This window comes from Gallinula chloropus (assembly GCF_964237585.1).
Source record: "Gallinula chloropus genome assembly, chromosome: 1".
Lineage (NCBI taxonomy): Eukaryota > Metazoa > Chordata > Aves > Gruiformes > Rallidae > Gallinula > Gallinula chloropus.
The window spans coordinates 35,147,635-35,172,940 of NC_140085.1; the positions used below are offsets into that span (position 1 = coordinate 35,147,635).

At 40.6% G+C, this 25,306-nt stretch overlaps 2 protein-coding genes across 2 annotated transcripts in view; one reads left to right on the forward strand and one right to left on the reverse strand.

Annotated features, from left to right (window-relative positions):
• The window catches only part of TMEM117 (transmembrane protein 117), a 223,597-nt gene that overhangs the window by 187,280 nt on the left and 11,011 nt on the right, over positions 1 to 25,306 (reverse strand). The gene's annotated exons all lie outside the window — the stretch shown is intronic.
• On the forward strand, positions 6,128 to 7,084 carry LOC311204938 (P2Y purinoceptor 1-like; the record flags this gene model as incomplete). The annotated part of the gene is made up of 1 exon (XM_084279205.1): positions 6,128 to 7,084. One exon carries the CDS (start codon positions 6,128 to 6,130, stop codon positions 7,082 to 7,084), a length of 957 nt encoding a protein of 318 aa, XP_084135331.1.

Here is a 25,306-nt window from a genome sequence, read left to right on the forward strand (position 1 = left end):
GTCATTGCTATAGTGGCCATTTTTACTATTAAGGTAAAATCAGGAAGATTGATCAACTAAGTAATTTATTAAACTAAAATTTATCAAATGCTGAGTTACAATGCCACACTGCAATATTATAAAATAAGTTTCTAAAGTCTTAATATTTTTTCACCATTCAAGCCTAAAGAAAACACAGCCGTATTAGTTCTTCCCCATTTGGGTGAATTTCATGCACTTCAATCCAGTCTGGGATGGAGGCAATCTCTGGTAGCTGTTGCTGAAGTGCAAAATCTTGGGTAGACAGCTTGATGGAAATGGGGTACTAAGCTTTTAGTGAGGAGATTTAAAAAGAGTCTGGGAAGGGTTGGGGAATGTAACATCTTAATTAGGAAGCCAGAACTTTTGAATGGACCTGGGCGGACTTGAGCCTTCAGTAACTGTAGGATGGAGAAATGGACACACGAGACTGGAAGAAGGGAAACAGACCCTCTAATGCTCTGGGATAGGATGGTGAGGAGATGGGAATAGGTTGGGAGCAATAAAAGGAGAGTTGCTGGGGAAGGACATGTGGGATGAAAATTTTAGTCTCAGCATGGACACATGGTGAAGCTATAATGGGGGTGACATCAGTAGGAAATATATGATGTGTTCATTCAGGAAGTGAAATAGGAAGATCCCAGGACTGGTGTGTGCTGCTGAAGACTAAAGATGCAGGTTTGGGGAAGGAAGACTGGAAGACCTGGCGCAGACTTGGGCTATGGGCTGAAGTGGTAGGTAGGGTTTGAGCTCTGGAGCAGGCAGAGTTGAAGGATGGGAGTTATATGACTGGGATGGGATTTTGCCACAAGATGGGAACTGTGGAGCAGAGGAACTGATAGGTAGGTTGGTGGCATGAACCAAGCTCTGTGATGGGGCGAGAGGGCAGATGTAACAAGGATTCTGACAGTGAAGGAGAGGGAAGAAAGGGAGAGTGCAAACACACACATACATGTCCAATGCCCCTATGTTCTTTTTCACTGCTGGAAACAATGACAGCCCTAAGCCTGTCTAGACATGGATGTGCAATAAGTCTGTCCTTCCCTAAAAATCAAGTGGAGGCTGCTACGGCAATAGTACTTCATCCTGACTTACTGAGAGGAGGGGCTTAATGACAAAAGGTATCTCCCTTGCAGTTTGACATCTGCTCTCTGAAGAGCTGCCATTGCATATGGAATATTACTGAAACTTTGGATTAAAAACAGTCCTCGCAAAATAGACTTGTGATTTTAGAAGGTCCAGATTAATGGAGAGGAAAAGCACAGCCTGGAATCTAGACTTCTGTAAAATAGATAATTACAGCCTTTCTAAAGCAGGTAAGAGAAAGATTTATTAAGTATTAATCGCACCTGTATTCACCAAAGCAATATAATTTTCCCTATTTAGCTATTACACACTGATTAATACATGTATATACATATAAATTTCTTTTTTTTTAAAGTACTTTTTCACAAATAGTGTCTTTGGTAGGCAAACTGTGACACCTTAACTATCCTTCTACTGGAGCTTACGTTTGCCATGTAGGACTTCATTAACTCTTGAGTAAGTACATGAATATCGCTTTTTAATGAAAGAAATAGCAGCTTAATGAAAATACAGACTGAGTCGTTAGGAAGAAAGGAATCGCATATTAGCACTATCTACTTACCTAACTGCATGCAAATACTGACATGTATTACTTATTGTTCCCATCATACCAGTATATGTAATATGCTAAATGCAGCTGAGCTAAAATATGTGCCATGTTCCACTTAATACTCACACTGCATTCTACCCTTTCATTTCAATCCAGTTGAACAGAAAAGGGGGACTGCATGAGCTGATTATTTAACAGGTGAAATGCTGAAGTAAAAATTGCAACTAGTGATTGCTATTTTAATGCCAATGCTTAGGACTTGGGTAAAATGCTTTATTCATTTGATAAGATGAGCTAAAAGGGTACGCTTTGCAAGTAACAGAAATATAGTGGTGTATGAATAGTCAGAAATGCAGAAAACCTCTTTGGTAACTGGAATAGATTTGTACTAGATGGAAATACAATTTCAAACAAGCAAACAAAATTCTCAGAGTAAACCCAACAAATAAAACAGTTCATGTAAAATCAGGACTTTGACTGTAAAGAAAAGCAAGCAAAAAGGAGCAAGGGGCAAAGAGAGTAGATAAGGAATTAAATCACATAAAATAATTCAGCTAATTTATTTTTTTATTATTATTTTTACTTTGGACCAAATTACTTACTTATTATGACCTTACTAGAAAATGCATCAAAAAATGCCACAGGTATGACAGAGAAGCTTATGGTCCATAGGATATATTTATACATACAAAATTAGCTATTTTGAAAATAAACACAGTAAACCTAATGTAACGTTGTATATATAAGTTAAATGCCATGTGAAGGACTACCAGTGATAAACTGTGAGCTACGATTTGCTATAGACACAAACCAAGATTCTTTTCAGTGACACAATCTTTCTCAGCTCTAAAAGAAGTTTTCTCAAAAAGCAATCTTTTACTGAAACAAGGTCTTCTATCTACTTCAAGACTTTTGAGGCCACATCACAGGTACAACGGAGACAGATGGATATAAAGACTTAAGGATTTAAGGCCCGTCAACAAACCAGGCACTAAATCAAGTCATCACTGCAACCCTCCTGACTTTCTATAACCTCATGCAGATGCTGCCAGGGACAACGACAGAGGAGATTGTAGATATTTGTTGTCAGAGAGTCACATAACTAAGCCATATTTCTCTCAGGTCCAGGAGAAGGGACAACTCAATAAGCACATACAAAAACGGAGTCAAATAGGTCACTTGTTTAAAAAAATTAAAACTTTGCTAGCATCTTTAGCCATAATATGGTTGGATTCATTAGATTGCTGCTTCTAGGAGAAACCTAAAATTCTTTAAATTGAGCATACTTTCTTGTCTTGTGAGTGATGGAGCCCATACACTTCAACTTTTCATGGGCATATGTGTAGTATTCTAATATCAAATCAGAGGTATTCCTTTAATTTTGGATGCTTCATCATGTAATTGCTCTTCCTGTCCATTTAGTGTTCATAGTCATCTCCATCAATGGCTGAACCTGTTTAGCTGAAAAGTTAATCTCAATAAATTGACAGTATTTTTTTTATCCTTGAAAGCCCAATCCTGCTTTCAACAAAGTCTGGCAAGTCTCACAAGTCTGTTTTTAGTCAGCACTACCACCACATGCAGCTCCTCATCTGTCACAGTATAATATCATGATGCTGTTGCTCATTCCACCACCAAGATGTGTGTATGTGTGTTGGCTGACTTTGTTTAGGAATACATGGACTTAGCCGTGAACACAGCAATGTTCAGAAAGTTTTCTTAAACTACAGATGCCAAACTTTGGACTTGAACTGTGAAGATGACCCTCACATTACTCGGTGCTAAGATGGTAGACAGAAAAATTGCTGTTGCCTGATATAAAAAGCATGCCACTTCTGAAAATTATCACAGCACATGTGCAGATCTACTGGACATCAGACTAGCTCCAGGGGCCTCAGGATATAGCAGGGCATGCAGACTATGGCTACTCACATGCAGTGATCCTGACTGCAAAAGAGTCTTCAAGTCCTTCTGATGTAAGACCAGCAGTTCTAGCCACAGCACTAAGCTGGGGGTCAGACCCCTTGTGCTCTTCACCTGCTTATTATGTTACCTCAGGAAAGGTTCTTTTTATCTCTCCACCCTTTGCCCTTGTGTCCACCCTGTAAGTCACTCACATCAACTGCAAAGCACCGTTTCAAGAATCTAGTCTTGGTTCCAGCCTCTAAGCTCTACTATAATACAAAGAAGAGACAAGACACAGAATATTTTTAGAATTCCAAATACGAATCTCGAAGCCAACACATGGGAAATGCCTACACATACACAGACATATTTTCTAATGACTCTCAGAGCTCCAAATGCACCTTGCCCAGCTGTGCAGTTCCAGCCCCCAGCTACACAACTAACTCCATGTATCTCAACTCTGGGCTCAGTCCAGTGAACTGAGGGTGAAGAAGAGAATTAGGGGATTTATTAGCTCGGGTCTGCAATTGCCCTAATGCAAGTAACAGGACATACATCAAGGCTTTATCCAGCCAGCTTACAAGAGGTGGTGCAGGTGCCTGCCTCCCTCCATCTAGATCTTCCTATGGTCCTTTTCCAGGAACTTAATGAGTTCAAGAACCTGATATTACAATTCCCTCATATAGCTATGGCTGCCCTGTTTGTAGCCAGTTTAGGGCTTATTTATACTGCCTGTGCTACTTGGAATCAAGTGCTTAGTGCCTTCATTTGTAATTAGTGGAAGGAAGACAGAGAGGTAGGAAATATAATTTAACTCAAATCACACATGACCTCCAATGAAAATTATTTTAGGAAAATACAACTTTCCTATACATATTCAGAGCTCTGTTAATTGAATAGTCCTTAGGAATTAATGAACTATATTGTATCTGTTAGAGTGGCCACCTTTTAAAGAATTTACAGGGATATCTTATGATCTTCAACAATTACACAGAGTTTGATTTCACGAAGTCTATGGAGAAAAGCGGGAGAAGAGAAAGAGTATAGCTACCCTGGGTTAAAGTACAGTGCCTCGATACTAAACAAAAGAGCATTTTGAGAGCAAACATTCCCCACCTGTGAAACACACTGGAAGTATAACAGATGGCTTTCTATCCATGTTCACGTTCTAGAAAGTCATTTGACTGCCTTTGTTGCTGAGCTTCTAAAGAAACAACTTTCCTTCTTCATTTAATTCCATACAGTCAGAATGAGTTTTTTGTCAGTTCACTGTCTGGGTGAAACATAATTTTTCAAAGCAGAATAATGTGGTCTTTATTTAGCAGGTCTTCAATGTAGCTCATGTTTGTCATACTCTGACCTCTGTCTTTTGAAATGTCATTCTGCATTAAGGTAGCCATGAAAGCGAATGTAAAGTTTGGAAAAAACACTACTGTCAACATTTGAAACTGTTTGAAAATTTTCAAGAAATCCATAATACCTTGGAAAAGTCCTTTCTTCAACTCAAAGTGTGCTTTTTATTGAGTAAAATTTGATCAATCAGTACAGTGGACTCTGATCCATAAATGGCTGCTTGGATGACCCTCATACAGAGCTCCTACTTGGACAGACCTTACGGTTTGGCATCTGCTGAATCATTTGGAGAGAGGTTCTGGGAACATGACAAACTGCAGTTGATGACAGCTCAATCTGGCAGAATATTCCAGCTTTTATTTTGTTTTTACTAGAAGTACAAAATCATTGGGATTAAATGTAAGACGTTACAAACATAAAAATCTTGCTTTGAAAAACAGACTGCAGATCTACATTCCAGATACTCCCTAGCAAGGCCCTGATATAAGCTGGGCCACAGAATGAGACAGAATTAATTCTTTCTAGCCCTACCATAAGCCAAATACTTTGGCCCGGAACATTCACTTACAGAAGAATGTTTAAAAAAAACCAGGATTTTGTTCAGCAAGTTAGATGGAAAAAGACTGGTGTGGCCTTCAGCACAAGCAGGATTTGCTTTGATGTTGTCTTCTGGTTCTCCGTCACAGCCCACTGCATGGCTGCCCACGTTACACAAGCCTCTAGGCCCAGTAGGGATGGATACTCCAAGCAGAATGGATGCAAGGGTGGAATGACTACAGACAATTACTGTCCTCTCCTCTGCTTCTCCCAAAGTTAGGCAGAGCTATATTAGTGGCCAAGGGAATGCTGTTGTTAGTGATGGCGCATCCTTTTTTCTCTCATCTATTGCACACTACACTAAATACTAAAGGTTTGGATAAAAAAAATCATAAAGATCTGCCTGTGCTTGTGTTGCTGCAGAGTAATTTCTAAGCATTACCTACTTGGAATTTACATGCTTTTCAGATGGGGAGAGATTGTACATACCATATTCTGAATTCTTTTGCCAGTTCAGGCATACTGGATTTAACACCTAAGTTCTGAATTTTAAATTCAATACATCTAATTCAATTTTTATTTTAAAAGCTGTTGGTCTCTCTCTTCCCTTCAGGCACAAGCCTTGGAAATATGCTGAACAGCACATGCAACATTTTAGTCTGCCACAGAAATCCCAAGATGGAGTGGTACTGCTATTTGCTGATTCTAGTTTGCCTTTTCACTTTACTAGTAGGATTTCTGGGCAATATACTTGCACTACGACATTATGTGTACTGCATGAAGACGTGGACTACGAATACCATATTTCTATTTAATTTGGCGCTGTGTGACTTTACTTGGACTCTCATAGCACCTTTTTCGGTGTATTACAGTCTCCAGGAGTTAGCAGTCTATTCCAATGAAGCATTTTATCAGATCATAAGACTATTTTTCAGTATTAATATCTACGGAAGTGTCTATTTCCTGACACTCATCAGTTTTGACAGATATGTAGGCGCTGTCCATCCCATCAGTTCATTAACTTGGTGGGACAAAGGCAAGGCTGTGTTTTGTACCATTGCGGTGTGGACCTTCATAGTGCTCGCGTCGATGCCGGAGATCTACTACACAGTTGCTGCTGGGAGACAAGATACCATCGTAGATTTCCTGGATGACACTGAAGAACCGTTACAATTTGCAGTGCCATTCACACTCTCCAAGATCGTACTGAGGTTCTTAATTCCAGTCACAGTCATCTTTACATGCTACATGTTGACTCTCAAAGCATTACTGCAGCTCAGTAGACGTCAGCAGAGAAGGAACAGACTTGTCAGACCTCTGTTACTGATTTCAGCAGCTATGATTGTCTTTGCTGTTTCTTTCATACCTTATCATGTTATGATGATGGTGATACTGATTTACAGAATGAATTGCCAACCACCATGTGGGAACCTGAGCATGTTAAATGCCATTTATAAAGTCACAGAGATCATCTGCAGCATCAACAGCTGCCTTGACCCACTCATTTTTACGCTAGCAAATAAGACATTCTTTCAAAGAATTAAAATTATAAAATGTCATCCAAAATGCCAGTGCTGCTGCCGTCTTAAGGGAAAGGTAAGGGACATTACTCTGTCCCCAAGAACAATGACTTAAACACAGGTTTACAAAGACAAGCATCCCTCCTTGCCCATTTGGCTTTGTGTCATCAGACCCCTTTAAAATTTGGTCTCCTGTGTTGTATAGCAATCTCTTGAGTAAGAAAGAATGCACAGCAATGCAGAATAAAACTTGATGTGTACACTAACTAGAAATGAAACAGTAGCAAATCCTAGCTTTACAGAACTGGGGTTTTAAATATTCTTCTCATAATGTGAAACAGCACTTCTTCCTTCTATGTACATGCAACATGGAGTGAGCAATCAAGAAAAGTCCTAAGTAGCTACTTTAATTCTTTGACAGAAAAATGCAGTTAGATTAAGAGTACATAGTGTTGAGGAGCCTCCTTATAGTTTCTGTTAATTATTTCTTCATCTGTTTGTAAATGCTGCTGTGATTGGACTGTGCAATTAATAAAAATCATGATGCTTACAGCTCAACTTCTCGAGAATTTGCAGAGAGGGCTTCTACAAGTACTTAATTTTAATTCTCCTTGCACTAGAGTTCCACTGACACTGTCGGGAGAACCTCATTAACCGGGGTAAGTGCAGCACATTTCCAAAAACAAACAAACAAAAACTAAATAGTAAAATAAAGTCCCTGAGGACAGTCAGAACCACAGTGAATCTTCCCGTGAAGCAAACATGCATGGATTGAAGAGCTTTGGTAATTCTTGTCCAGGCAGCAGGGGTTCCAAACCGATCAGCAGGGCACACTGGCAGTGTCCCCCAAACCCTGGGCAATTACAGCTGTTTCTCACATGTGTTCTGCCTCAGGGGAGCGTGTGGTTCTGCCATGAACTTTGAACCCATCAAAAGGGAGAAATGCACACAAGACAAGTTCTGAAATGCAGAGGTGGCTGAGCTGCAAGAAGAGTAAGAGAAGCTGCTACACAGGGGTACTTCTGTTCATTCGGGGTCTCAGTATCACAGCTTCGGGACACAGTGAGGTAATTAGCCTGCAGAGCATTTTAATCAAAAAGCAGCACAATATGCAGTCATCAAAACATCCACCTTCAAGAGTCATTAAATACGTGTTCTTTCAACACAGAACAAGCGAAATGATCATGCTCTAGAATTCACCACCTGCTGACCGGCTTTCTTGCCAAGTCCCACATGCTATCTTGTTAATTATAAAATTCCATGTATCAATGAACACGTTAACATTTATTTTCAGAAGCTACAGTGCCAAAGTACTTTTTAATGGACTTTGTACAGTGTCTTAATTCTTTAATTTCCGTACTCTTAATATAATTTTGTTCTCACTTGTCTCTATGTGAAACTAATGCTATTCTACATGGGTATTAAATCACTCTTATTGTATCTTTCAATTGTATTGAGTAAAAATATATGCATATATAATATCTAGATCAATGGTTTCGTAATTGCCGTTAACTGTGACATGAAATGAAGAACCAGATCCTGATAATCTGAAAGAATTCACGTGTTTGGATGTAGTAGAAAACTCACAGGAAAATTGCATGCCTCTAGTCTGTGCAGGGGAGTTATGTACTCTCCTCATTGTAAGTGCCGCTTTTTTCCTTTGATAATTTCTTGATCACTGAATCATAGAATGGTCTGGGTTGGAAGGGACCCCCAAGGATCATAGAGTTCCAATCCCCCTGCCACAGGCAGGGACACCAACCTCCTGGCCTGGATCTAGACAATGTTACCCAGGGGCCCATCCAACCTGGCCTTGAACACCTCCAAGGAGAGGGCATCCACCACCTCTCTGGGCAGCTCGTTCCAGCACCTTACCACTCTAAGTGCTAAGGTAATCTTCCAATTTCTCTTATTTTAAAAGAAAAAACATTCCATTTTTTATTTTTTTTTTAGCACAGATTGCCTATTGGAAACACAACAATGCATTAGCTTCCTTAAGAAAAAGAGCTTTTTAATCCATGAATGGGCACCCATCGGCAATTACCTACTATAATGTACACAGATACAGAACCAGTGTCAATGCCATTTGCTGACAAAGGTGCTCTCAGCATGAAAAAGGGCAAAACAGGATAGATTAGTGTGAAGCTCTGGGCTCGATGAGTTTATTGCTCCCACCGGATTGCATCCGAGATTGTAAACAGCAAGCTATTTCCAAAACCAAACACTTGCTATTTTTATCTTTCAACCTATCTTTAAAGGTACAGACACGCTGGTTCTTTCTCACTTCTCCACCTCAGTATTGCTTTTCAGCAAGTTGGTTTGTCTGCTGGGTAAAATCCAGTGTGAAATCAAAATCCTCTTTTTTAGACAGCAAATTTAAAATGAAAACTCACTGCAGTCCTGGGGTAGAAAAAACAATTTTAGTCCTCTGGGAAGCAGAGATTCTCAGGTTTTAACTGCCAGGACTTCTAACAGGCAAAGTTCTTCAGGAGAGAGAACAATGACTTAGATCAGCAGCTTCTCTAAATGTGCTAGAGATTTTTTAATAGCAAAATAGTGTTTTTCTGTTCACTCAGATAATTTTATTCTCATTACATAATATCTGATATACAGACACTAATGTTACTATAGCTTATGAAGCAAGTATCATCAGAAAGATATCGTGTTATTAATTAGGAAAGGAGCATTCAACTCAAAAGAAATTGTGAAAAACAGTATCAAAGTCACTTCCTGATTTTGGAAAAAGATGGAATTTTTTCCTCTTGAAGTGCTGCATTTATAACACCTATAAATGCAGTCTGTGCTCACAATACTCAAAGTCAGTGAAAATAAAATTTAAAATGTCAATTAAAGATCAGAATGAAAGCTCCCAGTGAGCTCAAGGCAAATGCAATAAATAAAAAGCTTCACAGACAACTCCTGTGCAATGCCTTTTGCAAGCAGCATTAATAAGGGTAGTGGAGCTTCTCCAGCAAAGTCTAGGGTTTCTCTATCCAGTACTTCAGTGTGTAAAGAGGAAAAACAAGTCAACAGTAAAGAAGTGATTTAAAGTCAATGTGACAGTCTGACTCAAAAAAAAGCTAGGGAGAAATTTCATTCTTGTCAGATAACCAGAACATAAAATGCATTTAACTGACCTTTATGTGCTCAGTGTGACTGAACTATGCAGTACACTCACACAGAAAGATGCAAAATGAGATGCTTTTTTACTTTCTTGTCAGCATTACCCTACCAAAGAGCTGTACAGCCCAGGGTACCCACAGTGGAGCAATGCCAGCAACTGCCATCATGGGGCTGGGAGAGTATCAAGGAGTGCTCACTGCGCTGTGCCACTGACCTGGGAAGGACTGGGGAAGCAAACCAGCAGGGACCTGCTTTTCCAAGGGAGAATTCAGGTCTCAGCCAACTCAGAAAATAAAAGTTGCCATGAAATAGTAAGTATCAAGAGGAAACTGATTTCTGCCGTGTATCCTTCGATTCTCTCTAATCCTCAAGACTATGAGCAAGAGATACAGGCAGTGAGGATGGTAGCCCTGCTCTAAAGCCTTCACTGGGGAGAAGCAGGAGCAAGCTGGCAACACCTCTAGTTCGCTTGTGTCAGACCCAGCAAGGTGGGTGTCCTAGCTCCTCAGTTTGCTGTTCTGGGATCTCCTGCACAACAAGGGACAAACTGTTCACTCTGAAACTCTAGTAAAATCTGGTTTTCTGTATTTCTCCTTTTTGTGTCCCACTGAAAGAAAAATATGGAATAAACAGTGTTACAAAAGCAAATCATTGCCTCCTTGCCTTCGTGTATGTTTCTGTAGCTGGGCATAATCCTACATGGTCCACACAATCCTATGAAGCTCATTAATTTTCTATCAATAAAGCCATCTATAATGGAAGTCCCAAGGTAGTGGCACACATAGGAGAAAAAGGAAGGAAAAGCAAAGAAACCACCTTAAGCTTCTGAAATTATTATTCCCAACCAACCCCAACTAATGAAGAACAGAAGAGAAAAAATGAAAAAAAGTATCTGTGTCACAGTGCCTCTGTCATCTGTTCTCCTGGCCTGGGCATCTCACACAACAAACCTTGTGTTGGGCCAAATCAAAAGACACCAGGTAATCTTTAAAAAGTCATCTTCAGGACAAAAAACTCATGAAAAATCCTCCCCTCTCTTACCCTCAGCTATTCATGTTCCTCATGATATTCAGCTGTGAATACACCCTAGAAGCTGACAAGGCTTCTAGACATTTGTTTGCCTGTTCATAGGTGATTCTATAATCAATTAAACACACTTTTTTAAAGCTTTTTTGTTCAATTAGGCTGAACTAATCCTAATGTTGTCCTAACTAAAATCAAAGGTTTTCTACAAAATAAGAGTTAAAAGGCACAAGACATCTGTTCATATTTACTTGGTCATATTTTTATTTGGAAATACATGCTCCTAAAATGTTTTATTATAATAAACCCCAGATAGAATGACATAAACAAATAAAATTAAATGTTTATTCCATTTTGCTACAATAAGTGAACAATAAACTAAACAGCTAAGAGCCAAAATCAACATCTACTACGGCACGTACGCTGCAACACTGGTTTCTAACAGATCTTTCTTTGGATGAAATCTGATGACATGATATCCAATTAAATGCCCAACCATTATAATGAGTTTGAACACGTTATTGAATGTTGTAATAATGTATTAACCTACAAAACTATCTGCAAAGCAGGAGCAGCTTTCATGTACCATATATAGGTCCTAAGCTATTACAGGGGTGGATGTGCTTGCAGTATACTAGATGGATACAAAATAGCCCGTGCCTGGAAAAATTTGACTGTTTATGTATGTGCTCAGCTGTGATCAGAGAAACAACTTTCTCATTTGCTACTGTAAATTCAGCATTGTTTTTTAAGCAAAAGTTGTTGAAACAATAACCTCACAGTTGAAGAGAGAAATTTTGCTACAAATGTCCCAAATCTGCTTTCTAAGGAAAGCCATCTTTAGGCATCCACCCTTCTCCATCTGTAACACTTTTATCTCACAAACTACCTGAAATTCTCACACTTAGGAAGTTGCAAGCTTACCTTTCTAAAAAATTAAAAAAAAAAAAAATGATCCTGAAAGATTGGTTTTCTCTTCAAGATATATACATGAATGTATTGTGATATCAAAGATTTTCTTTTCCATGCTCACAACTCACTTGGCAAAAAGCTATGACAAGCAGTACCACAACGCAGTTTAGACACTTTGCACACTGCTGTTCTCGTTGGAAGCCAACGCTCTTAGGAGAAAAAAATATGCCTAGACTGATTTTACCCTAGAGTTGGAGGAACCACAGCAGAGACAGGCCACGTGTCTGAGTCCACCATCCACCTTGCAGGAAAATGTAGCTTCTCTGCCCCTGTCTTAGAGAAACATCTGAGGCCTGGGGCTGCCAAGTCAACTCCCATGCTGTGCCTGGAGCCTGCAGAAGAGACAAGGCATGCTGGCCCTCATGCAGGGCCCTACCACCTCTAATACCCTTCTCCCCCTGCCAAAGGTCTCTGAAAAGAGACCTGAAAAGGTCTCCTCCCAACTTAGCACTTGCCAGCTCAGTTCCTTCCTCTTCACATGACTCAGCATGGATGGGGCTTCCTCTGGCTGGAAAAGGTGAACCTCACTCAGGGAGCACTGCAGTCCTCAGCTTTTGCAGTCTAAGGTAAAATGCAGTCTAATGTCACAAACTATAATAGTCAAGGTCTCAGCTACTGACGTCCTCACAAAGTACATCGTGTGCTAGGACAATGGGACCCTGGCATCTCCGGTTTCCCACCAGTCCAGCCAATACCAGCCAGAAGACTGGTAGTAGCCAGACGTCTTTCCATCCCGCTTCTTGTCTTACCTCCTTTTGGTGGTCTCAGTGGCCTGGTCTGCACTAGAAGCTGCAGGTGAGCAAAGGCAGGTGAAATGTATAGCATTCTGCCTTCCTCTGAAATGTCTTTAAAGATTGTTTGCAATTTCTCAAATAAAAAAGAATAGAAATACAAATCTTCCTGAGAATGCACATTCACCTTTTAATACAAAAACAAGAGCGGGAAGATGGACTTTTACTGCTGCAAGGAACAGGCTGACATTTTCTTAATAGGTTACCCCAAGGCAACAAGAGCAGGGTGCAGTGGTCAGTGCCATCTGCTTCACCAAACGTGGCAGGGGATTCATAAAGGCACCACATCTTCTTTGCTTTATATTAATGTCATTACTACTACCTAGATGCAATATCTTGAGCTGTTATGAAAAAGCTGTAAAATGCAGATAATACAGGAAGACTTAAAGCTGTGCCAGAACTACAGTGCGTGGGCAGGCTTAATTCTGAATTCTTCTGCATCTGTCAATTTCCATTATATAGATTTAACATATTATTTTAATTATAGACTTTACTCTTACTGATGTTATTACTTCAGGTTTAGACAATTGTGCTGATGCAGTTAAAAGGAAACCTGTAAATATAGGTATTGATTTCCTATAATGTTTTAGAACATTTTTTAGTAGGGAAGCGACTGAAAGCCCTGCGTTAGCAACAGAAAATGCTAACACAATTGTTCCTGAGGTGTAGGCTTGGTAATTCTATAGGACTGTATCCCAGTTTCTAAAATGAACGTGAAAAACATTTTCTCTCTTTAGATGTCCTCGCTGCATAACAAAAGAAAAGCTGGTTAGAGAGTGCAAAACTATTAATTATACTTTTGTTCTCTTTATCTTTTAGGAATTTTTAACATTTTAAGAAACATGCTCTTTTTTTTAATTGCCAGACTTACAAAAAACCAATTTCAAGAGTCTCCTCCTTTTTTTAATTTTAGAGTTACAATGTTTTATCTTCTTAAATGTAGTGCCTACAGGACTACATTTTCCTCCTTTGAATTCACTGGAATCCAAATTTCACAGTAGGTAAAAGAAACGCAGCAGTATTTATACCCCATATAATGCTGACCCTGAAGTCTGAAGGGCAGTACTGTAATCTCTGGTTTTCAATGCCACTGTAGTGATACTCCACAACGACTTGTCAAAATAATTTTCTCTTTTTTTCTACAGTTTGTTCTTTTCTCCTAAAACTTCACTGAAGCTGATTCACAAGCTTATTTTTAACAGTAAATAGAGTTGCATACAATCATTCTACCACACAGCCTTTAAAAAAACCCACCACATTTATAAAGCATTTTTGAGTCTGAAAACAAAGCAGATTTTGTCATTATCCATCTAGTAGCATCTACAGGTTTACAAATGCTCATTCCGGTATTCTGGCATAGTAAACTGCAAACCTGACTGTGATATAAACATATAAAAATGGAGCATAATTGAATATGTTTATATGTAAATAGTTTCATATGTCTAAATAATACAAAGACGTATACTAAACCTTTAGCCTGATTTGAATAAGCAATGCCCCTTTTTACCAAACACATGAAGCAGAGGTTGACAGAAAGCAGCCACCCACAACTAACCCCAGAGCTGAACTGGGGCTCAATAGAGATTTAGATTTGACCACAAGCAAGCATCAAAGACTGGCAGACAGCGAGAGAGAAAAGAGGTTTGCATTTCCTCAAGGCAAAAAATTAGTCACTGGGTGGGTCAAATACAGAAGATTAGCAGGTGTTCTAACAAAAGGAATTTGTGTCTCAAAGGAAATGAAACAATGCTGATTTTTATTACAAAACCCCTGAGCTAGACTCCCTCCTGGTCAAGAACTGAGTACACTGGGTTTTGCCTAGACCTGCTCCATGGATGACTGTGCAAGGGGGTCCCTCAATCTAGTTCTAATTAGAGGCATGAAGCGTGCAGTAAAAAGAAATCCTCACCAGAAACAGCTTTCTGATTTCTTTCTATGTACCAATTAAGCATAAGTTTTTGGCTTTTTTCTTGCCTTCAATAAATATTTTCAACTCTGCTGTCTGGTTTGGACACTGACTATATCTCACAGAGCCCAAACGGCAACCCCAGGGGTTACAGTTCATGTTTGTCTTTCCAGTGCACAAGTGGAGAACTGATGTTGCAGGACCGAAAGGAAGTATATCCCAGTGACATGCAAGACAGCTCTCTAGCCTACCATGAAATACAGGGGTCTGCACTTAGAACTGAGTGTTTTCAGACTTGCTGGAAAATACTGCTTCCTAAAGTATATAGTCAACTAAGCCATTCTCAATGAGCATCTGTCTATGCATCCAGACAGACAATTGTCTGAGCACCAAAAAGGGATATACAATCAGTTAATTGGGTCCTGTATCAGCATCAGGATGTGCTGCAAGCTGCATAGATCTTACACAGGAAAGCTGCTGATTATTCTACCAGACTCAAAACAGCCTGAGGGTAAGGTAGTCGTACTACTAACATGTGCCTGTGTGGCACTTGCAATATCTTACAGAATACTGTGCCCACTGCTACAGAAATAGTTGAAAAAATGCCAACTCCATTAACTTTGCCCCACGTTCCCAGTTGTCTTACCACCCCTTTGTCCTCCTATTATGGGATGGGGGATGCAAAAATACTATTTAAGCAAACCTATTTCATAATGAGCCAAACCAAGTGATGTGGAATGAGCTTTCACTGATTAAAACATCTGCAAGATCTATTTCAACTTTGGGCTGTAAGTTTCCAGATGCTGAAAAATTTCTTCAGGAAAAAAAGGTCAAGTTCCCTACTTTGATAATGCAGGATTATGTTTACATAACTAAAAAGCAGAACTATAGCTATGTCTTCTTTTAACCACTCACAAATCAGACTTCTTGTATTTGACATTTTTTCACACAGTTGCAAAATTCAGAGGTACCCATGAAAATCTAAGTATGAATATCTGTTTCATGCAGCTAGCTTCCACTAAAGCACAAATCGCCTGCAATGGCATATTAAGCAGTGCTTATTAATCCTAATTTGCCTTTCTAGAAATAGCACATCATTCAGTCACATTATGCACACTATGTAATAGTGTCCAAAAAGGATTATTTGCAACATACAAATTTAAAGAATAGAAATCCACAATATCAGCTAAACCATCATATCCACTGTATTTAGTAGTAACTTTGAAAAAATTAATTTAAATCATTTGATATTGTGTTATTTGCAAAATAACCATGGCAAATACTAAGCTGAGAAATACATCTTTACTAGAAATACACTGGATTGAGAAATTGTGTTAACAAGTGAAACTATGGACAAAATAACAAATTTCCTTCGGAGCTAAATCAGATATATAATGAGCTCAGGCTTTCACTATTAAAAAAGCTGAAAGTTGGATAGGTTCCTCAGGAGAAAACATGACAATTCTATTTCACAGTAAGTGCATAAAGAGCTAGCGAGTCGGTAGGCTGGCAGGGGGGAGTACTGTAATTGAAAATCATTTCAGTTTTTCAAAATACATTCTTTCTCTACTCAAGTTTGTTTTTTTCCTTTGTTTTTAAATGAATTATCAAATTAATAATAAAAACAGTGTATAGAAATGTTAATTACTATTCTTCATCTAGCATATTTGCATCCCTTCATTTAGAGAAAGTAACTATTTAAGTAGCTGCTATATTCGTTCCGTACCACTAGACGGTGCTCCTCTGTTGAGACATAATTATTTCTGTCTGAATTGCTTCTCAAGGCTAATTTTCCCCTGATAACCGTGGTTCTGGCGAGTCGTTTACACAGACTGTAATTGCAACAACCACCCCTGTTATACAACAGCAGGACGTCATGTGCCATAGCCATTATCACAGCATGAGAAGCACAGATCTGATATCACTCATTTTCCTGATAAATCTGAATCCTAGCTGAGCAGGATTCCAGTTAGTTTTGCTGGAAGGCAAGGCGTGGAAATGTGGTGGAGCTGACGCACTATAAAGAGCCACAGTTTCTATAAGGTTAGGAATGAGAGAATCATTTAGATTGGAAAAACCCTTTAAGATCATCGAGTCCAACCATAAACCTAACACTGCCAAGTCCACCAAACCCATTTCTGGGCAAAATGCATCCCTAGAGAGACATTTACAGGCTTGTCTGAAGGAAGACGGAGAATTCAACATAAAGAAAAAGGCTGTAAGACAACCATCAGCATATGATCTAGACCAATTCCACATCAACAATATCAGGACATGGAACCACATCTGGAAACCCGAGGATCAATAATTCGTATTTCATACACAACCTTAGATGAGTTTCGATCGAGTTAAGATGTAGTTCGACGCCTAGTCAGGCATTGTGATAACCTCTGGGTGCACACAGACAGACTCTGCAAGCCCTTCACGTATACAACAACCACCCTAACTGCGAGCTGAAATGACTGCAGGTTTTCTAACACAAAACTGCAGCCTACGCAATGCCTGAAGAGTTTTATGTCAGGTGGCATTGGGTAAGATCTTGGCAAGACTGGGGATGGAAAAGGGGAAATGAGGATGGACTGATGGGCTAAAATGAGATTCTGACTCTTAGTTGCAAATTTTGGGCAAAGTCTAAAAGTGACCACTAAGGAATGCAATGTCTGGGCAAACTTTGAGAGCCTGGATTTTATCAGCTCTTCTAGCTGAGACAGCAGGCACTAGAAAGGGCATTTTCACTCAGAGATGGTAAAGGAAGAAAGTCACCGTGCAGTTCACACCGTTTAAACCATTAAAAACCATAAAGGTCTGTCCTTGGGGAGAAGCTTCCTGCTGGGCAGGAGACATGTGTGTGGCCTTTCCCAAATTTCAGTACCACAAGGGAAGGAAACACAGGAAAATCCTCCACTGGAGCACTTTGCAATGCCTGATGCAAGAGGCAAACTAACTAAGCTTAGAGGCTACTCAAATAAATTAATACGTGTTGTCTCTGCCTCAAAGATTACTAATGCCCTGCAGTACCCGATTTCTGCTGGGGCACAAACTGAAATTTCTGAAGTCAGAGCTGATTTGGAATAAGGACATCTCCAGAACCCACTCCCCACAGAACTCACCTGTCTGGCCAGTTCAGAAACCAGACAGGAGGTGGCGTTCAACAGTGGATTATGGGCACCTGGATACTAATACAGTCCTGCTGCACACCCATGGATGGTGATGATAGATGTGAAAGATGTGTTCTTTACAGTCCCCTTACAGGAAAAGAATGAAGTGAAATTTGCTTTTACCTGGGAAGGTGTACAATATACTTTTACGGACTCCCACAAGGATAAAAACCTGTGATCAGTCATGCTGCACCTGCTGAATTTTTACAGTCATATTCTAATTGGAAAAGCCTCTCCTAAAAAAGTGTGGGAAGCAGCAACTGCAGTATGACAGGCACTACACAAAGCACAAGCTGAAGTTCCACTTGAAAAATGTCAAGGATCAAGTAGAGAAGTACAATTTTTTGGTACCTGGTGGATTGCAGGTAGTGCAGCCATTCCATCAGACACCCTAAGTAAAGCAGAAGAATCACAGATGCTCCAGTCTAGGAAAAAATTACAACAGTTTACAGGTACTCAAAGGTACTGGAGATAACAGGTACCTGGATTTTCTACCATTCCTTGCCCTCTTTACTCATTTACAAAAGGGAAAACTGTGAAACCCAGAACAAGAAGCAGTAAAAAACCCTAATACAAGAATTAAAAACATACCAGCCACTGAGGCCAGTTCACCCCATGACCCTATCACAGCAGAATGGGATTTTGCTGAACACTGTACTTACTGTAATCTATTCCAAACTGTCCCTGAGGGACCAAAGAGACCTTTATTATGCAGCTCAACTGCATTTAAAGTGACAGAACCGATACTCCAAATGGGAAAAAGTACTTTTGTCCTTAGTTGGAGCAGTGAAACAGGTTGAGAAAATACAGCAGGAATAACCTGTTCAGACTAAAGGGCCACTTAATTTGTTAGAAACAATCCTAAGAGAAACCACTCCCTCAGAAGGAATTACACAAAAAGCCCACACCAGCACATCACGCTTACCTGCAGGGAGTAGCAGATGAAATGCAACTGACTGAAGGGCACACATAAATTCCCAAATTGCAAAAACCTATGAACACCAACCTATTAGCACTGCAACGGCCACTGATTCCAGATGCAGCTCCTCTCACTCAGAAAACACTGACTGAAGCCATTTGGTTTACCAACGCCTCAGCAAAGAGAGCAAATGGCAGATGCTGGTATAAGGCTTCCGTGTTAGAAATTACCACCCACAAACAATAGAAGGTGAAGGCAATGCACAACGTGGAGCATTAAGGGCAGTTGTTCTAACAGCACAAGACAGAGCAAGAGTTATCAATGTCAACTCCTAAGTTATATGGGCAAGTGCCACCCCATGGTTCTGTCATTGGGAAGCCCAAAATTGGGAAGTAAATAAATCCCCAGTTTGGAGGAGTGAAGGTTGTCAACTACTACCAGTCAAATCTAGAAAAATCCAATTTAAGACAGGGAGGATGAAAGCTCACACCAAGGAGAATAAGCCAGCCACAAGCTGGAATCAGCAAGTAGGTGAACTTGCCAGAATTACAGAGATAAAAACAGGAGATATGCCAGATCCCAAATGGTACTGACTGGGGAAAGTTATACCAGAAATTAGGCCACACAGGCTGAGAAGCACTTTATTTTGCAACCCAACAGTAAGGTTGGCCTCTAAACAGAAAAACATGTAAAGCTATCCTTATAAAATCCACCCAATATAAATTGAAATTGCAAACATATCACCCTGCTAAAGCACAACTTTTACGTATCAATGAAGGGAAAACATTATGGTCTGCAGAACAAATTGATTATATTGAGCCATTCAAACATTCTTCAATCAAACGGGGTGGAAGAAAGAACTAATGGATTATTAAAAAAGAGCCTTAAACCAAACAAGACCAAGTGGTTTATTCAAAAAGAAAATATCCCACATTACAGCCAGGACAGCCTGCAATGGTCGATCTACCATCTATCCGTACTGTGCTCCTAACTCCAACTAAACTTCTCTGGAAAACCCCACCGAGACCAGCCTATTTTACGTTTTATGTCTCGCAGCCTTCTCCACCATGAAAATAAAGATACATCATCCTACTGCTGTTGAAAATTTCAATAACACTTGCTCCTCCATGAAAGCCACCAGTCTCAACCATCAGTCATGAAATCAGTGACAACTGTGTTAACACAGATTAGCCACCTGTCTTGTCATTAACAGACAAGAACATAAAAGTGACTTGTGAAACCTGACCACCTGTTAATAAGGGATATATATATATATATGTTGTGATTATTCACAACTCATTGTAGTAGTTTTGCATGGCAGGGTTCTTGTGGAGAAGGGTGGCTGCAGGGGTGGCTTCTGCAAGAAGCAGCCAGAAGCTCTCTGCAGGCCCCACAGAGCAAACACCAGCCAGCTCAAGACCAGAGTCCTTGCTGACCAAGGCCGAGCCCATCAGTAATGGTCACAGCACTTCTGGGAATCATATTTAGGAGAAGAAAACAAATGCAGACACTTTTTGCCACCAGAAAAGGGAATAAGAAGATGTAACAAGCTGTGCAGACACCAAGGCCAGGGAAGTAGGGGGGAGGAGGTGCCCCAGGTGCAGGAGAGAAAGAAGCCCCTGCAGCCCGTGGAGAAACCCATGGTGGTGCAGGTGTTCCCCCGCAGCCCATGGAAAAGGCTGAGTCCCCACCTGCAGACCGTGGAGAGGCCCCATGCTGGAGCAGGTAGATACACAGAGAAGATGCTGTGACCCATCTTGGAGCAAGCCTCTGCCAGCACTTGCAGCCCGTGCACAGAGACAGAGACACAGAGATGAGAGAGAGATCCACACCAGAGCAGGTTTGCTGGGAAGGCGAGGCTTGTGACCCCATGGGGGACCAGGCTGGAGCAGTCTGGGCTTGAGAGGCTGAGACACATTCTATGATTTATGACTGCACCCCATAGCAGTGACCCACACTAGGGCAATTGGTGAAGAGCTGAAGCCCCGTGGGAAAGAACTCACATTGGAGACATTCATAGGTGGGACCCCATGGTGCAGCCGGGGAACGGTGTGTGGAATGAATGCCACCCCCCCTAGCTGAGAAGGAAAACAACTTGTTAGGATCTGACCAAAACCCCTATTCCTCCATTCCCTGCCCTTCCCCATGCTACAATGGAGGAGGGGGAAGAAGGGAGCAAAATCATGCCTAAAATGAAGTCTGCTAAGAAGGGAGGGGTAGGGGGGTGCTTTAAGATCTGGTTGCACTTCTCTTTATCTGACTCTGGTGTCACTGGGTGTGAAGAGCAGTGTGATAAATTAAGAGAGTTTTCTAGCCTTTATTCTGTGTTGACTCTGCTTTGCCCATGACACTGATTGCAGAATGATCTCTCCCTGTCCTTATCTTGACTCCTATGCCTCCCAATCAATATTTTCTCCCCTGCCCAGCTGAAAATGGGAGTGATAAAGCGGCTTTGGTGGGCATCTGGCCTTTTGCCTGGGTCAAACCACCACAGTCATAGAAAATGCTGTAACATATGTCATTGTTCAATACAGGCCATGGTTCAGGGACATTATGATGCTGAAATATGCAGCTGGAACACTCTAAAAGTATGCAGCATAATGGTGGGAACTACATCCCTCAGAATTACTAAACGTAATAGTAATGTTTTATTATCATAACAACATGATTTTTCTCTATCAGTACTGCAAACCAACCAGCTCTTCTCTGACACATACACCAATAGGAAAGAATTAATAAGAAAAGCCACCAACTAATTGTAAATGCACTACATGTAAAACAAATCAATGTCTCTATTGCTCTTAGCTGTATTCAAGCAGAACTGTGAGTACAATCCACTGTGGCAATGGTGTGAGAGGGAGGCACCTTACCCACTGAAATTTTAAAGGTACTCTGGGATAATGCAATTAATTTTGAAAGACGCTTCCAGTCCTGGTGGCACGTAGTTAATTTCACTTCCGGCCCTACTGACAATAAAGTCACAGCTTTTGTTCTGACAACACACAATGCCTCGGCATGCACTATATATTCAGTCACTGTGTCGGGATCAAATCACCATGGAATTGTACTCAATCCATTAGAACAAAGTATGGGACCAGAAAACTGGGAACAAATGGGAAAGTGTCGATGTTGATCCATATGTAGCACAACGATGAAAGGGGTTTATTTGTCAAAGTAATGCTACTAGGGCCCAAGATACTTATTTGTCTTGACACTGAACAAAAGCTTTATCATTTTGAAATACACCCCAAAGAAACTCCTGAAACTGTTCATTGGAAATGAATGTGTTTGTGTGAGGAACTTTCATGATCAAATATCAGGAAATATATATTTAAATATTATATTAAAATATCTGTATTTGTAATTTTAGCAAAACTTTGGGATACGACTTTAAGTATTCTGCTCTGGTCACAACTCACCACTTGCTACAATGTAACTACACATTATATCAAGATTTATTGCCTTCCCCTATTGGAATGAATCTCACATTGGTTAGAAAACTGTTGCAACATAACAACCTGGATGAAGTACTAAAATTAATTTGAAACAATGGACAAATAATTGCGATTACTGTCCATCACAATACAGAGGAAATCAACCATGTCCTAGAAAAAGTGAAGAAAGATGGGGAACATCACTTTGTGGAAACTCAGGATGGTCACCAACAGCAACTGGAACACTGAACCTGATGTTATTCTCCATCATGACACTATTACCTCTTGTTCTACTATGCTTGTTGCTAAACATTATTCTATATATCAAACTTTGGGAAATTACTAAACAAGTTATTGGAAACAAAGAATCACCGACTAGTTTGGGTTGGAAGGAACCTCAAAGATCATCTAATTCCAACCTCCCTGCACTGGGCAGGGACACCCTCCACTAGACCAGATTGCCCAAAGCCCCATCCAACCTGGTCTTGAACACTGCCATGGAGGGGACAGCCACAGCTTCTCTGGGCAGCCTGTGCCTCACCACCCTCAGAGTAAATAATTCCTTCCTAATATCTCATCTAAACCTACCCTCTTTCAGTTTAAATGCATTACCCCTCATCCTATCACTACACTTCCTGATAAACAGTTTCTCTCCAGCTTTCCTGTAGACATCCTTCAGATACTGGAAGGCTTCTATAAAGTCTCCCTAGAACCTTCTCTTCTCCTGTGGAACAAGACCAACCTGTCTTCAAAGAAGAGGTGCACCAGCCCCCTGATCATTTTCATGGCCCTCCTCTGAAGTTGCTTCAAGAGGTCCACATCCTTCTCATGTTGGGGACCCCAGAGCTGCACACAGTACTCCAGGTGGGATCACATGGGAGCAGCAAAGAGAGGGGGATCTCCCTCAACCTGCTGGTCACGCTGGATTTTATGCAGCCCATATCACAGTTGGCTTTCTGGGCTGCAAGTGTGCACTGCTGGCTCATGCTGAGCTTCTCATCAACCAACGGCATCCCTGAGTCCTTCTCCTCAAGGTTGCTCTCAATCCATTCTCCACCCAGCCTGTATCTGTGCTTGGGATTGCTCCAACCCATAAAGAAGGCCTCACACTTGGCTGTGTTGAACTTCATGGGGTACACACGGGCCCATCTCTCAAGCCTATCACGGTCCCTCTGGATGGCATCCGTTCCCTCCTGCATGTCAACCAAACCACACAGCTTGGTGTCATCGGCAGACTTGATGAGGTTGCACTCAATCCCACTGTCACATCACTGACAAAGATATTAATCAACAGTGGTCCCAGTATCAACCCCTAAGGAACACCACTTGTCACAGGTCTATCGTTAGACATTGAACTGTTGACTGCAACTGAGTTTGACTGCCCAGCCAATCCCTTAGTCTATGAGTGGCCCATCCATGAAATCCATGTCTCTCAAATTGAGCGACAAGAATTTCATGCAGGACAGTGTCAAATGCTTTTCACAAGTCCAGGCAGATAATCAGCTACTCTTCCCATATCCACCAATGCTGTAACACTATCACAGAATGCCACCAAATTTGTCAGGCACAATTTACCTCAGTGAAGCCATGTTGGCTGTCACTGATCACCTCCTTATTTTCCATGTGCCTAAGCATATTTTCCAGGAGGATCTGCTCCATGATCTTGCCATTACTTATACTAGTACCAGGACATCTGTGCATATAGAATATTGTCTAGCCATACATGTATACTTTTGTTAATAGTTATAGAGGCCAATCTAACATCAAATTTCTCTTGAATTGTAATTGGAATATGTCATTGTCCATTTACAAGCACAGAGGCATGAGATGACCATACTACCACTCTGTGGAGAGACAGATTGACTTCGGTCACAACGTGGAAAGTGGTGGTGCAGCTCTGTTCCACTTTGTGATGCCAACATTGTGTTCTTGTCTTACAGGCGCAGTGAGTTGGGAAGGGCAGGCATTCCCTAACTCTACCTGGAACTCCTGACGCCTGGAGGAGTTCCAGCTCAGTCTGGAAGGTACCAGAAGTACCTGACAAGAATCATGGCATAAATCAGAAAAAAAAACCCCAAACAGATAAAACAAAACCCTGACCAAACTCAATCATTGTGTGATCCTTTGGGAGACCCTTTGAGCTCTCCAGGATCATGGCCGGCTGTGACCCAGTATCTCCTCCTGAGCTGGGACACCTCTCATGGTAGATTTCATGAGGATTCAAACATCATCTCCTGACAAAACACTGATGAAGGAAGAAGTGAGTAATTCACTATAATTTGCAAAGAGAGAAACATCTGGATCATAGAGTAAACTGTTTCTCTGTCTGCAAGTATATGTATTTATAAGTATGTGATTTGATTTGGAAAACTGTCAGAAGTCTTATGTTAACCTTGCCATTTTTGAACCTTTAACTAAGCCACAACATTTTGACTATTACAGTTTTGTCAAAAAATTTGCTCTTAATTGTCTTATAATTCAGTATCATTTAATATCATACAATTAATCTTATGATTAATAAATCTTAAATAGCTGCTACCCCCAAAATTGTCTAAAATCTATTTGAAACAGATAGACATTATCAGCAGGATCCTAAATCAGGATTTGCGACAACTACCCAGAGGAGAAGGTGAGTGAAGGGCCTGTGCTCTGAAGCAAATGGGGTAACTGATCCAGGAAAAGTCTTGTCTGGAGTAGCTAATCAGGAGCTCTGCAGAAAGTCCACATAACCATACTAGGTTTTAGTTTCTTCTTTGCTTGCTATACCTTGTGAAATTCCAACACTTTACACTTCCAAGAGTCAATTAAGATACATTTTTTTTGTCACTTACAACTATGACCACAGATTAGAAAGAGAGGTAGGATATTTGTGGAGTTTTGTTAAATAAAGCTGGCATGTCTCAAATTTGAGGTCTTGTTCCCTTTCTCTCAAGTAAACTAAAATTAAATATTACTGTTGATGTGACTCTCTAGGAACATTTTCCTCAATCATGCCTTATCTCTTTATGTCC